At 38.3% G+C, this 15,564-nt stretch overlaps 1 protein-coding gene across 6 annotated transcripts in view; it reads left to right on the top strand.

Moving 5' to 3' along the window:
* LOC126092230 (protein transport protein Sec23A) overlaps positions 1-13,640 on the top strand; it is a 98,793-nt gene extending 85,153 nt beyond the window's left edge. For all 6 annotated transcript variants that reach the window (XM_049907765.1, XM_049907749.1, XM_049907742.1 and 3 more), the window contains one exon: positions 13,329-13,640. In XM_049907765.1, coding sequence (XP_049763722.1) covers positions 13,329-13,415 — 87 coding nt within the window. In that variant the 3' untranslated portion in view covers positions 13,416-13,640. The remainder of the gene's footprint in view (positions 1-13,328) is intronic.
* Positions 13,641-15,564: the final 1,924 nt, after the last annotated feature.

Raw genomic sequence — 15,564 nt, 5'->3', positions numbered from 1 at the left:
AGGTTTGAACAGTAGTTCGAAATAGTTCAGGATGAATTGACATCCAGGTGTGCTGTCTAACACCTAGACTATGGGGGCAGAACTTTTTCCCACCATAGTCCACCAGCCAGTCCTAGTCTTGAACTAGGATTTGTCATAAAATGGATATTGGTGTTACTAATCCCAGAGGCTCCTGAATGTGTGCAGCAGACCATAATATATTTCTTTTAGCTGCTATTGTGTCCAAGATTTGTCACTGTCTTGTGGAAAAATCTGTCTCCTTCATGGCTCCAAGTACCATGGTGTTTGATTGGATAACCTGTCCTTTAGTCCCCCAGATCATATATAACTGCCATGAATTAATGAGTCACTTAGACAGTGGCAGTTGTATTTGCTTCAACAGCAAAGGCAACTCTTAATAAAGTAAGACTAGGCTGACTTCCATTTTAGTTTCTCCAGCAAATCATTCATCTGGGACTTATAAGAGACTGTAAGTACACGGAAGAAGGCTGAAAAAAGAAACGGGCTGCATGTGAGGCCGAATGGAAGATGTTTCAATCAATAAGCTGTTTGAATTAATTTATTCCCCAGCTTTATTAGCTAACAGCTCTCAAAACCCCTCAGTCACCTCAGGTAGCAAGTTAGGCTAAATTTGCAAAGTATCATTAAGAGTGGGGACACCTCATTCATGTGAAGATCAATCAAAGACTGTTTCCCATTTAGTGCGCTCTTGCCTCTCTCTCTTGGTAAATGATGCGACAAATAAAACCAGTCTGTAGATTCTTCCATTGGAGTCAACTCGGCATGGCCATTTTTAATATATTTCAACATTAATTGTCATAAACTCATTTAAGGTTATCCTTTCTCAATAATCTCCTTTCCAAGGCAATGAAATGCCTCTCAGCATTGTGAATGTTGTGTAGAATGACAGAGGATTTTCGAGAGGGATAAACTACTCGCCTCTGGTCTTCTAGTATGTAGAACACTTGAAATTATACAAATACCACAAAGTTTTTTTTCTGTGGATTAAATGTTCTTCATTGTTCCTAATTCCAGTTGCTTTGAAGCCTGAGAACCTATGAATTGTGTCGTCATTCTTCAAAAGCTCGGTTAATGATATAATAGTGGTGTGCTTTGCTAAGGTTCCTGGGTGGCATCCACTGAGATACCACCCAAGTTTGGAGGGCAATAATGCTAGAGACTGGGTAATATGTATTGGTTATGTGTCATCCACTACCTCCCAGTGATGATCCGCTCCATTAAGTAAATTTATAGGAATGTCACATTCTCCTCCAGTGGGTTCTACCAGCTATAAGATTTTGATGTGTTAAGTTAACTTGACATCCCTGGGTGCACTTCCATATGCTTCTTAGCTAGAGAAGTACGAGTCAGCAAGATATGGATCTGAAAGATGATTCGAGTGCTTTACTTACAAAGGCATGGTGTCAATCACATTTAAGTATTGTCCCGTCTTTGGCTACTGAAGACTGATTGGCTGCTGGCATCCAGAATGCAGCATGCAAGTCTATTCGCACCTGCAGGCCGCATCAGATATCCACGTCTCATCTGAAGGGGAGTGACACTAAAGCTTCCTGTGATGATACCGTTTGCTGAAATGATGGGGACATTGGAAGGATCAGATGGTTTCAGGCTGTCACAGACTGAGGGTAATGCCTCCTTTTGCAGTAAGGACAGGCAGCTCTTTCTGAATTTGAACAATCTCTGACAGAGTAATACTGATTAAGACAGAGAGAACACTGATTTATTATCTTAAGATATTAAGATGTTCCAGAACATCTTTTAATGTTTTGCAGTCTTGTATTGAGTGGCTGCATTGAACACACATTGCATAGTAAGGCTCCATGGTATGCCTAATGTTGCACTTCAAATGACCTCACTTGGAATGAACATTAAGAGCTGTGGTGACAGGTAGTCTGTTCAGGGATGAGCTGTCTTAGCAAATCTTATGTGTGGTGAGCATTCCATTGACCTATTCCCCTGAAAATTCCATTAATTTTAGTATGTTTCCTTTGTATTGTTTCAGCCTTTTGACATGGATTTTCTAGCAGCAGCAAGTGTCTATGGGAGGGTACACAAAATTTTTGATGTGAGAATCTTGCCTTAGGCATTTCCATTCTTGCCCCTAGTATTTCCGACATTGGATCTGTCCCTTGCATTCTATGGATGTTGAATTAAGACTTTCAGGACATTCAGATCGAATGTATTTTACCTCCTCTAAGTAATTAATCATAGCTAACACATGGTTTAAGAATCATGAAAGAAGGCTGTATACGTGGAAGAGGCCTGGAGACACTGGAAGGTTTCACATAGATTATATAATGGTAAGACAGAGACTTAGGAACCAGGTTTTAAATTGTAAGACATTTCCAGGGGCAGATGTGGACTCTGAACACAGTCTTATGGTTATAAACTGTAGATTAAAACGAAGAAACTGCGAAAAGACAGGAATTTAAGGAGAGGGGACCAGGGTAAACTGAAGGAACCAGAGGTTATAGAGAGTTTCAGAGAGAGCATTAGGGAACTATTGACAAGAGCAGGGGAAATAAATACAGTAGAAGAAGAATGGGTAGCTTTGAACGATGAAAAAGTGAAGGCAGCATTGGATCAAGTAGGTAGAAAGATGAGGGCTAGTAGAAATCTGTGGGTAACGGAAGAGATATTGAATTTAAATGATGAGAGGAGAAAATATAAAAATGCAGTAAGTGAAGAAGGCAAAAAGGAATACAAACATCTCAAATGTGAGATTGACAGGAAGTGCAAAATGGCTAAGAAGGGATGGCTAGATACAAGAGTAAGGATGTAGAGGCATATATCACTAGTGTTAAGACTGCCTACAGAAAAATTAAAGAGACCTTTGGAGAAAAGAGAACCACATGTATGAATATCAAGAGCTCAGATGGAAAACCAGTTCTAAGCAAAGAAGGGAAAGCAGAAAAGTGGAAGGAGTATATAGAGGGTCTATACAAGGACGATGTACTTGAGGACAATATTATGGAAATGGAAGAGGACATAGATCTAGATGAAATGGGAGATATGATACTGCGTGAAGAATTTAACAGAGCACTGAAAGACCTAAGTCAAAACAAGGCCCCGGGAGTAGAGAACGTTCCATTAGAACTACTGATGGCCTTGGGAGAGCCAGCCTTGACAAAACACTACCATCTGGTGAGCAAGATGTATGAGACAGGCGAAATACCCTCAGACTCCAAGAAGAATATAATAATTCCAGTCCCAAAGGAAGCAGGTGTTGACAGGTTGAAAATTATCAACTATCAGTTTAATAAGTCACAGATGCAAAATACTAACACGAATTTTTTACAGATGAATGGAAAAACTGGTAGAAGCCAACATCAGGGAAGAGCAGTTTGGATTCCGTAGAAATGTTGGAACACGTGAGGCAATACTGACCCTACGACTTATCTTAGAAGGTAGATTAAGGAAAGGCAAACATACATTTCTAGCAATTGTATATTTAGAAAAAGCTTTTAACAATGTTGACTGGAATACTCTCTTTCAAATTCTGAAGGTGGCAGGTGTCAAATACAGGGAGCAAAAGTCTATTTACAATTTGTACAGAAACCACATGGCAGTTATAAGAGTTGAGGGGCATGAAAGGGAAGCAGTGGTTGGGAAGGGAGTGAGACAGGGTTGTAGCCTATCCCCGATGTCATTCAGTCTGTATATTGAGCAAGCAGTAAAGAAAACAAAAGAAAAATTTGGAGTAGGAATTAAAATCCATGGAGAAGAAATAAAAACTTTGAGGTTTGCTGGTGACATTGTAATTCTATCAGAGACAGCAAAGGACCTGGAAGAGCAGTTGGACGGAATGGACAGTGTCTTGAAAAGAGAATGTTAGACAAACATCAACAAAGCAAAACGAGGATAATGGAATGTAGTCGAATTAAATCGGGTGATGCTGCCAGAATTAGATTAGGAAATGAGACACTTAAAGTAGTAGATGAGTTCTGCTATTTCGGGAGCAAAATAACTGATGATGGTCGAAGTAGAGAGGATTCAAAATGTAGACTGGCAATGGCAAGGAAATCATTTCTGAACAGGAGAAATTTGTTAACGTCAATCGTAGATTTAAGTGTGAGGAAGTCGTTTCTGAAAGTATTTGTATGGAGTGTAGCCATGTATGGAAGTGAACTAATTTGTGGCACTACTTGACTAAAAGAAGGGATCGATCGGTAGGACATGTTGTGAGGCATCAAGTGATCGTAGAGGGAGACCAAGAGATGAATACACTAAGCAGATTCAGAAGGCTGTAGGGTGCAGTAGTTACTTGGAGATGAAGAAGCTGGCACAGGATAGAGTAGCATGGAGAGCTGCATCAAACCAGTCTCTGGACTGAAGACCGTAACAACAACAACAACAACAACAAGTAAATTGCAGTGAGCCAATATTTTATGGCTGTGATCTCCATATGTTACCTAAAGAATTAGCCTACTGCTCGTATAAGTAGAAGCAATCACTGCAATGCCATTGACTAGGTGTTTGGGCTTACCTTCCAGACATCCTCAAAGGAATAAGCATTCATTGATAACTGGCACAAATAAATTACTGTTGATAGAACATTTAAACTGTTCTCAATATCTGCATGAGCTCTCAGTGTCTCCAGAGTAGTGTTAAAGCGTATTAGCTGGCTACTGAACAGTAGTAGTGATTTTGCGTATGACTGGTTCATTCAGAAGGCTGTGGCTGTGACAGACAGTATTTTCCTGATACCATGTTGAGCTTTAAAAATTGTGGCTCTCACCTTGTCAAGATATTCATTATAGAGAGCTAAATCTGTGGTACTCTCCTTGTCTGGCAGAAGGTTGTGGAGCAGAATGTGCTTTTGGTCTGGTTCTTGACTTGTCCTTGCCTATTGTTTGGCAGCTCAGTTCTTGGAAGTTGGTGGCAATGTGTACACAGTACTGTCATTACAAAGGTGGCAATGACATAGTATAAAGCACAGCTTTGACTCTAGTGTGATATAATTTTCTGCTGACAGGTTTATGGAGTATTTATACAGATGTAGATTTAACTCATTCACAGGAATGTTGATATAGTCGACAAGTTATTATATACAGTGTCTGCATAGAAGAATATTGTTTTGGAGGTGGTAGAAAGTATGTTTCTCATGTTAGTGATTCATTCATTTCTGTGTCTGGTCATAATTTCCAGAAGGTATCAACTCCGATGGCCTTGTTGTTTCCCTTGATCAGGTCGTGTGTTGTGCAGGGTTGTACAAGCTGAGGCCAAATTAGCAAGTGGGTTGGGTCTTATGTTGTTCCGCACTTGCTGGATGTATCTCCATCAGCTGGAAGAATGCCCCATTTTTGCATGTTGGTCTTGCAAAGAGGAACGCCCACCCTAAAACAATTGAGCAATCTCCAAATAGGCTAGGGCAAGTCATTTTCTGGGGATTGCTCTTCCTTTGCAGGGATATCGGTTGGTAGATTGCTCTTCCACCTGGTGATGCGGTTAGACTCTGGTATTCCCTGTAGTGGTTGAGACCTGGCAATGAAGCTCTTTCTTAACTTCAGTCAATGGTACAGTCTGATGATCGTGCAGTGGATGTTGGGGATCATAAGTTTGCTTAGCCCTCTCTACATCAGCAGCAACAGCCCTTCTAATAGTGGGGGGAGCTATTCCAACAATCAAGTAGATTTTATCGACTGGAGTTGGCTTCGTACATCCCGACAAGATTCGGACGATCTCATTGATTGCAATATCAACCTGTTTGGTGTGAGTGGATGCAGTCCACACAGGTGAAGCATACTCTGCAGCGGACACACACAAGCAAGAGCCGAAATTCTCAGGACGGGAGGACTTGCTCCCCAGGTGGTGGATGTGAGCTTCCTCAAGATGTTATTCTGTGAACTAACTTTCAGCCTGGTGTTATGGCAATGTTCCTTGAAGGACAGAGTTCGGTCAAGGGTAACACCCAGATATACTGGTGTTTAACAATGCTCCAGTCATTTGCCTGGCCATGTAATGTCCAGTTCCCGCCGAGCTTCCCTATTCTTCATGTGAAATGCGCACACTTGAGTCTTGTTATTATTTGGCTTTAGATGATTGGCTTTGTAGTAGGAGCCAAGCGTATCTAATGCAGAAGTCAACTTTTCCTCTACTTCTTCAAATGTCTTTCTTTGAGCAGCCACTGCAGTATCCTCAGCGTAGATGAAAAGCCTGGAATTTTCCGTTATGGGCTGGTCATTAATGTAAACATTGTAGAGCACAGGGGCGAGCACACTACCTTGAGGTAAGCCATTCTTTTGTATGCACCATCTGCTCTTCTTACCATGGAAAGAGACTTGGAATCTTCTGTTCTGCAGGAAAGTACCAATAAGGGATGTTAGTTGGTAATCCTTGATGAGTTGGTAGATTTTCCTCAGTAACTTTCTGTGGTTGGTAGTGTTGTATGCAGCTGTTAGGTCGATATAGGCAACTCCTGTTATCTTATCATGTTCAAAACCATCTTCAGTGTGTTGAGTGAGGTTCAGTATCTGACTACAGCACAACTTTCCACGTCGAAAGGATAAGATGCTCGAAGACCTTGAAACAGTGGCATAACAGTGATACTGGGCAAAAGTTTTTAGGTTTGTTTGGTTCCTTACCAGGCTCTAGTAGTGCAACCACGCGAGCTTTCCTCCAGAGCTTGGGAATATATATAACCTTGATACACATTCATTAAACATTCTAAGCAGCCATTGCAGAGTGGTATTGCCGAACTTCTTGATCTACTCTACTTTGATGTCATTGATGCCAGCAGCTTTGTTCAATTTCAAGGTGGAGATGGCAGAGTCTACCTGGGGTTTGTTCCAGTTGCTCCTGTGTACTCCAGCCTTTAGTCTTCCCGTTCATTAGTAACTGTGTTGCAATCTGGTCTGCTGTTATTGCGGAGATGTTTCTAGATTTCATTGGGTCACCGCTCAGGTTTTTCAGGAGATTCCAAGCCCACCTACTATTTAATTTCATGTCAAGCTTCTCTACCAACGAGGTCCACTTTGCGATTTGCTGATGATGTGCTTTGGCAGAAGTAATCACCAAGGGTGAAGTTTACGTCCTGGCAGTTAAAGTTGTTAGGTGCTTCAAACGTGAAGTTGGCACTATGGGGCTTGTATATAGAAGTAGCACAGAAGTGTGGCATACATACTGAAAGAATTTCAGTGTCATCCCTCTTGGTCAGAGAAGTTGATGTGACATTTAGGTTTGGTCCACTGAAAATGGCACTACCGTATTTATCATAGGACTGTTCCAGAACAAGTTCCGTGCCTGCAATTTTGGGCCAACGGCTATTGTAACCTTGGTGAGTCTCTTGTACTAAAAGGATGTCACATTTATATTCTGCACATAAATCAGCCAGTAAGGTCTCTTTGGCACACAAAAATCCCTCAGTATTTATCGAGATTATAACAAGTGGTCTTAAAAAAGACCTTTTAGGAAGATTACTACTTCTGTGTTAGTAATGGCCAAATTGGATGAAATCTTTATGGAGGATGTCATAGGTCTGGATAAATTTGGGATGGTACTGCATGAGGTGGAGGGGAGTGGTTATTTGCGGCCCGTTGATAATGGTATTGGAAATTTCAGAAGGGTTTACAGTATAGTTAGGAAAATTGATGAATATTATGGGAACTTTGGTGGATTTTTACATTTAACTATTTTCTAACTGGTTGGTTGCCCCAAGTAAGCGTATCTCATTGTGACTGCTTTTGTCTTTTGTACTTTTTGCACACTTATTTTTTAAAGTACAAAAAATTATGTAAATTGATTAGAACTGTATGTATAGTATAGAGGAACCAGCCTTACATTTGTTGGGGTATTAAAAAAAGCGGAATTTATATGGTTTTATAGATGTAGTTCTGTCATAATGAATAAATTTCTGAAAAAATTGTATATAGTTTTCTGATAAATGTTTTTATTCTTGTGTTTTTTGTTGATACCATACATTGGGGTAATAGTTTTAGATACTGAATGTCGGATATCGTAATGTCAGGTTGTGTGGGAACAATTTTTCTAATTACAAATGTGGTGTTGGTGTTTTGACTAGAATAAGTAGTAAGAATTCACTATATACAACAGCTGGTATTTAAAATACATTTTATAACAGCTGAATATATAATTCTTATGACACATGTTTATGGAATATTCCATTGGTACGTGACGGAACATAGACGTATAAAAAACTGAAATACACAATATTAATGTCCCATAATAATATTTGTTTTACAGTTTGTTGTGAACCAGCTTTCAGTGTTTTAGGCCTTGTCAGACGACTTTAGTCTTAAGTTCTCCCGAGGATGGCTTAAAAAGCCGAATCTGGTTCACAACTGTTCGTCTTCGTGCCTGTGTGATCATTGTGGTTGAATGTCATGTGAAGGAACCCTGCCGTGACGGAGATTTTATCCACTCAAGGACTAGGTATTGTGTTATCCACATCATCATTGAAATGCCAGTCACCGAAATGGTGCCAAATAAAAAGATTTATTTGCATCAGGCAATCAAATCCTTGAAAGGGAACTCCTAGCCAAAATATGCCATACACACATTAGCATTTGGTTCACAATGAACTATACAATAAATATTATTGTGGAACGTAAATACAGTGCAGTGTGTTTCAGTTTTTAACTGATATATGTCTACTTGACTACTCTGCAATTCACACTTAAGTGTTTAGCACTGCTTTCACTCTATTTCTCTGTCGTTCCGCTCTCGGACAGGGCATGGGGAAAAATGAACTCTTAAATCTTTCCGTGCAAGCTGTGATTTCTCGTACTTTGTTACAATGATCATTATTTCCTATGTAGGTGGGTATCGACAAAATATTTTTACATTCAGAGGTGCATGTGGCAGAAATTTTGTGAAAAGATCTTGCAGCAATGCAAAATGCATTTGTTTTAGTGATTGCCACCCCATGTTGCATATCATATCCGTGACAATTTCGCCCAAGTCTCCCAATGATACAAAACAAGCTGCCCTGATTTGAAGTTTTCAATGTCATTCAGCAATATTAATGTCCCATAATAATATTTGTTTTACAGTTTGTTGTGAACCAGCTTTCAGTGTTTTAGGCCTTGTCAGACGACTTTAGTCTTAAGTTCTCCCGAGGATGGCTTAAAAAGCCGAATCTGGTTCACAACTGGTAAGAATCCCATACCATGCAGTGATATTCTAGGTGAGGACCGACAATCATAGTGTTGGCAGTCTACTGAAGGGATTTGTTTCATCTTCTAAGTGTCCTGCCAATAAAATGTGGTCTTTGATTTATTTTACCACAACATTATCTGTGTGACAATACCAATTTAAGTCCATTCATAGTCGTAATTCTGAGATGTTTAATTGAATTGACAGCCTTTAGATTTGTGTGATTTATCATGTAACTGAAATTAAATGGATTCCTGTTAGTACTCACGTGGATGACCTCACGCTTTTCATTATTTAGTGTCACTTGCCACTTTTCCCACCATATGGATTTGTTTGTTTAAATCTAAATGACATATTATTTGTGAAAATGGTAGAAAGACAGGTTAGGAAGAATACTGGATTTTACTCTTGATTTTGGAATATAACTGGGAAAAAACTAATAGCAATATGTAATGTGATATGAATGAGTAAGGGTGTAGATGAATGGGTGGGAGTTTTTGAGTTTGTTTCATAATGGGCAGTAGATTTCTCTCTTAAAATTTGATAAATTCGTTCAGACATGGAATATGAGGAGATGAGTAGTAATGGGAACAACCAAATGAAAACAGTTGAATCGGCTGAATTATTGATTCATTCTTTTGAAAACCAGTGCGTGGGAACGTATGAATGAAAGCAATCAACACAGGCCATTGTAGTTTTGGATACTGGAATTATTCATTCTTTCTATTCAATTGATACCAGTCTGGAGTTTTTCTGACAGTTGAATCGTCTATGTGTTCTTTCAGCAGAAACCATTCTTCGCTGTTTTGATTTGTCTGAGAAATTCATTCATTCTTCTGAGAGAAACCAGTCTGTACTACTTTCATTAGTTTAACAAAGCATTTATATGAAACAGGGTACACAGTCCCAGAGGGTAGCTCTACCTCTGGTGGTACCTGTAGATATTTCAAAGGGTACACCAAAGTTAAAATTTAACGTTACTCATGTTCAGTTAATTATATACTGGATAGACTAATTCTGCTTTTCATCATTTAAAACCAATAAATATTTTGCTGTGGATGGAGTATGTAACTGACATACAACTAATTAAGCTGAAGTGCCACTGGTGGTATTAAGTTGAGTACAAAAGGCCCCTTAGCAGTAAGTGGAGAAAAAAGGAACATTGTCAAATTCTTGTGACTGTTTGCATTCTGTTTTTGTAAAAAGGTGTGATGATGTCCATTAATTAAAAATTGTTTTAATCTAGCCCTCAAACACTTAGTCAGCTATTTATTTTGTGTGGAAAATAAATATGTTGTGCTGAAGATTATGTTACCAGCTGCATAGGTACAAATCGTACCCTGCGCACAAACCTGTTTAAATTTCACAGCCTTTGAAAAGTAGCAGGTACTGGTTTAGTAGTTCAAGAGTATGAAGTAGCACAATTCACATTTAAAAAACATCTCTAGCCATCACTGTTCTAAGCAGAAACATTTGATCTTTTTGACGTGGTTGAATCATTATTGTTGGCTGAGCACTGTTATTACATGTCATCACTGTTATTATTGTTGAGTGCCAATAAATACCTCTTAGTTCAGTTTTTCATCCGTGTTTATGAATAGCTGTTTACTTAATACTGAAAAGACAGAGCTTTAATAAATTTGAATACAAATATAGCTTTTCGTTTGTAGAGTATCACCACTTATTAACCTTTCGCAACAAACCAGAAATCCAGATTTAATGCAGGAAATATGAAAAATTGATATTTAAGTAAATAAATACATAAATTTTGAAAACACATTTTTACAAATATATTTTTTATTCAGCCGACCTTGAATAATATATGTTATTTGTCCATAAAAGAAAAGCTGGTGCCCTAGTCATGGTTCGTGTAAACCAAAAACCCTGAAAAATTATGTAAGTGAAATCATTCCAACTGGAGACTGAGTGAAAACACTCATACAACTGATGTAACTGTTGGAGATTGTCAGTTGGTTGCCTCATATTGAGTGAAATCACTCAGTGAGCGAAAATATTCGTACAGTTGACTTGGCTGCAGAGTCTAGTTTCATTCAGTTGTGTAATTAGACTGAAAGAAACTGGTCAGTCAGCTGTTAAAACCAGTTGGTTGCCCTGTCATCAGTGATGAGAGATGGGTGCAAGGTGGTGATGGATGTGAGATGATGAGAGTTAGATGTGAAGACTTACGGAAGAACTGTACTGGAGCAACAGGACAATTTCATTAGATACCAGACTAAAAAGAGCAAGTTTTACTGGATGTGAAATAAGGGTGAATATGGATAGAGTGAAGAAAAGAGTATTTGAAACAAAAGGGAGGACAAGAGGAAAGATAGTAATGGAACTAAGTAATTGGTTGAACTCAAGAATGACTGGTTGCAGTTGGGTTCAAAGTGGAATCAAAGAAAAATTGGAGAAGCAAGTACATACCAACCAGCATGCCAGAGATTGACAACATAGGAGGAGATAGGGAAAAGATAGTCACCAGTGGAGCAGACAAGAGGGTACTGAAGATTTCAGGAGGAGGACTGGAGAAAAGGAGGGAGATGATGAAGAGTTTCTGGGAGGAGACGAGGAAAATGCAATCCATGAACCTACAGAGGCCATAATGAAAGAATGCTCATTCGAGGCAATAGACTTCCTGCTCATGTAAATGAAAATCTGCATTCGTTTATCATTTGCAGTATCTCTTGAAGAGATCATTGGAGTAGTTCTTTCAACAAGAACATGAACAGCTCACTAATTGTGCTTTGTTAAATCCTTGCTGATGTTTTGCTGCACAATTATCTTGGTATGAGCAGGGATTAAAAGTCAAAGTAGAAGAAATATGAAATTCAGAATACTGAACAACTGTACCACTAAGAAAAGAAAGAAACTCAAAATTAATGGAATGCTGTGAATCCCCTCAGAGGTTTTTAATTTGATAGAACACTAGGAATACTGCCCTCTCCCTCCCTTTGTTTTGGAGATAGAAGAGATTACATTATTTGATTGTGTGATGACATGTGTAACATGATAAAATCTGGTTTCAGAACAAGTTATTGTGATAAACTTGTTTTAAAAGAGATGAAATGTCAGACTGAAAATAAAATAAACAACAACAAGAATCAGGGAGGTACACAAAAAGAGTGTGAGGTATAGAGTACACAGAGAACTAGAGTGTGAAAATATGTTAGGTTTACTCAGTGCAAATACTGAAGAAAGAAAAGTGACATGAAAAAAATGAGGACATCTGAATTTATGTTCTCAGTGTGTGAGCAATGCTTCATCCTACCTCATGACAGCCAGCCTTGACACCATGTGCTCATTTTGGATTCCCTCACCCCCTCTCCCCCAGTACACACCTCAGGCCTGACACTTGGACATTCAGTACTCCTTTTCATTTCCTTCTCCATAAAATGTTATCTTTTGTATCACATACTAGAAATCATCCTTCTTTCTTAAAAAAGTTTATTGTTGAATATCAAGTAAAACAACTGTTTATAATACAATGGGGATGCTGAGTCGCAGATTTAAGGCTGTCACAAATAACGCTTTCAACCTGCAAGGCCTTCTTCAGTGTCTGTCTGTCTGTTTTTGCCAAAGGACTTGTGGGCCAAAAGCTATTTGTGACAATCTTTTTGTTGTACCTATCTGCGATTCACCATCTCTGCTATATGCTGAGTAGCAACTTTCCTTTTCATAATGTTATTACATTCCATAGTGGATTTTTCATTGTTTGATTTTTAACTGTTTGTTATTTTACTTTTAATAAACTTGTGTGAAAGAAAGGATTAAAGGTAATTTTTGTAAATGTATTGTGTTTTTTAATGAAACTGAGATTTGTCAGCTCTGTGTAATCAGTTTTACTAGAGATTTGCACAGCGTTGTCTTTAGAAAAATACTGCCTGCTTAAGTCATGTTGGAAATATTCAATTGTGTAACATTTCTTTGAAAGTGAATCATTTTGAAACTGGAAAAAAAACTGCATATGTTACAGTGGCTTTGTGAGTGACAGAATTATATATTTTTAAAAAAATTTAATTAACAGCTACATTTTTAATTTTAATTAACAGCCACAGTCCTCACAATGTAATCCATAATGGATCTTGAATTTTGGTTGGAGTAGTTTGTATATTTTTTTAAAACAATTAATTCTGTAGGACTGTTTAACTACCTTGCATGATGATTATGTACTCTTTTTTTTGTCTTTGTAGGAAAGTGGTGCTCCTGTTCTCACTGATGATGTCAGCCTGCAGTTATTTATGGAACACTTGAAGAAGCTAGCTGTGTCCTCTTCTTAACAACAGCTAGCATCATAACTCTATTGTGTTCCAGATATGGACTAATTCATAAATGTTTACATTATTTGTTGCTGTAATACCGCTAAAGATATTTAGTGATGTACTTTTTGTAATATACATATAATGAGCATTGGGTACATCAAATCATATATATATTCCAAGAAATTTGTCAATTATTGTAAATAATTTTTGCCCTTTAAAATAAATAGCTAGATTTTTATTGTATTGTAGGTGCTTTTATGGCTGTTTGGTTTGTTGTAAACTTTAGGGGCTCAGTTTAGAAGGCCATATACAAAGTATGTTATTCATATATGGTAGGAACATGTGAAAGTTTGCTGAACCATATTATTTCCTGTATAACAGGATTTTTTTTATGCTGGACATGTTACAACCATTGTCACTACCACTATATATCTGCAACAAGAACATCAGTTCAAATGTGTCCACCCATCCTGATTCAGTTTTTCCATGATTTTCTTAAATCACTGAAGGCAGGATGGTTCATGCGAGAAGTGTGTGGAAGATTTCCTTTCCCAACACCAGCTTGTGTTGCCTCTTATAACCTCATCATTGATGGGGATGGTAAACCCTGATCTTGCTTCCTTCTTTGAAATTCACAAGTCATTTGCAAGTGGGATTGACTGATTCCTGAGATCCACATCTAAAGGTAAATAACAGGTCAGACATTTATGTGCATTGAAAAAGACATTTTACAAAATTAAAAGAATACTTCTAATTTTTTGCCTGTTGTTCTGAATAGTCCAGTGGTTCAATCAGAAATTATATTTAATTCTGTAGAAATGTGCAAAATTATAAAAAAAAAAAAAGAAAAGAAAAAGGCATGGACAACCACTGGTGAGGCTTGGGCTGTTGGAGGGGCAGAGGACACTCATGAGGAAGAGATTTAGGGATTATGCTGTTTATCCTAAACTGCCAAAATACAGTTTAAATAGCAGTGTCATCTCTCTCAAACAGATCTCAAGAGCCCGCTATCATGAGAGAGTTTCAAAAAGTAAGTTACACATTATTATGGCAGGCCATGTAAAAACTTCTATTGAATGCAACACTATATGTCAAAGTGAGATAGATAGAGACATTTTTTCTTTTATATGGTAGTTACCAAGTTTGTGAGACCAACATTGGGAATGTTGTACCAGTTGTTAAGTTCATTGACAGTAGACATCTGTGTCTTGGTCATGGGGTCAATCAAGTGCTGTGTGAATGTTCTCATCATCAGATCCCCCTCCCAGATGTTCTTCCAGCTTGCCAAAAAAGTGGACATGACTCCCAATCAGTTATCACCCAGGCCTGTATGGACTTGGTCAAGTTATTGCCACCATTTCACTGTGACTAAATTGAAAACTACAGAGTACCCACTGAGAGGATAAAACATAGGACACTCTCACATTTGCAAAAGAGAGGGTCCTACCTGAAGATATGCTGAAGTTTGGGTGTCTTTGTGGTTGTGTGTGTGAATGTATGTACCTTTAATACAAAAAGAGCATGAGCTCAATAGCTAGTAACTGTTTTCTATAAAGTGTTTGTGCGTACCATGCACCAATTCTCCATAGGTAAGTAGTTGCTTTTCCCTTATTTTACATATTGATCAAGAAAATTCATCTGAGTGTAGCAGTACCACCAAGGTTATATGGCATGATAATCCACAATTAAGGGGTGCCATTACATCCCATTGTACCCTTCAGATTTGCGAAGTATTTAGTAGGGGTTCTTTGAGTTTCTTTCAAAAAATGTGTTTGACATATTTCCAGCTCCATAGAATTCATATGGCAGCTGCAATCTTTGTTCCTGGATCTGTCAAATATTCTTGTGAACTTTTTATTTGAAGAATCCTTGAACCTAATCCGTGAAAAGTTGGCTGTGGGAATGATGAAGCCCCACTGTCATGTTTTGACTCCAACCTACTTTGTTTAGTGACCAGGTTTCTGAACCAACTGATGGAGTGGCTATTGAATGTCCACTATCACCTATAGTTGCGAACTTATTTATGAAACATTTTAAAGATACGGCTTTGACAAGAGCAGCTTTGAAACCAATTTTGGAGCTGCAGAGACATCTCTCAGATGATCTAGCCATATGAAGTGGTTGCTCTTAATTGATTCCTGCAACACTTGAATTCTCTTCATACCGA

Source organism: Schistocerca cancellata, chromosome 1 (assembly GCF_023864275.1).
Source record: "Schistocerca cancellata isolate TAMUIC-IGC-003103 chromosome 1, iqSchCanc2.1, whole genome shotgun sequence".
Classification (NCBI taxonomy): Eukaryota; Metazoa; Arthropoda; class Insecta; order Orthoptera; family Acrididae; genus Schistocerca; species Schistocerca cancellata.
This window is presented reverse-complemented; position numbering and strand designations above follow the sequence as displayed.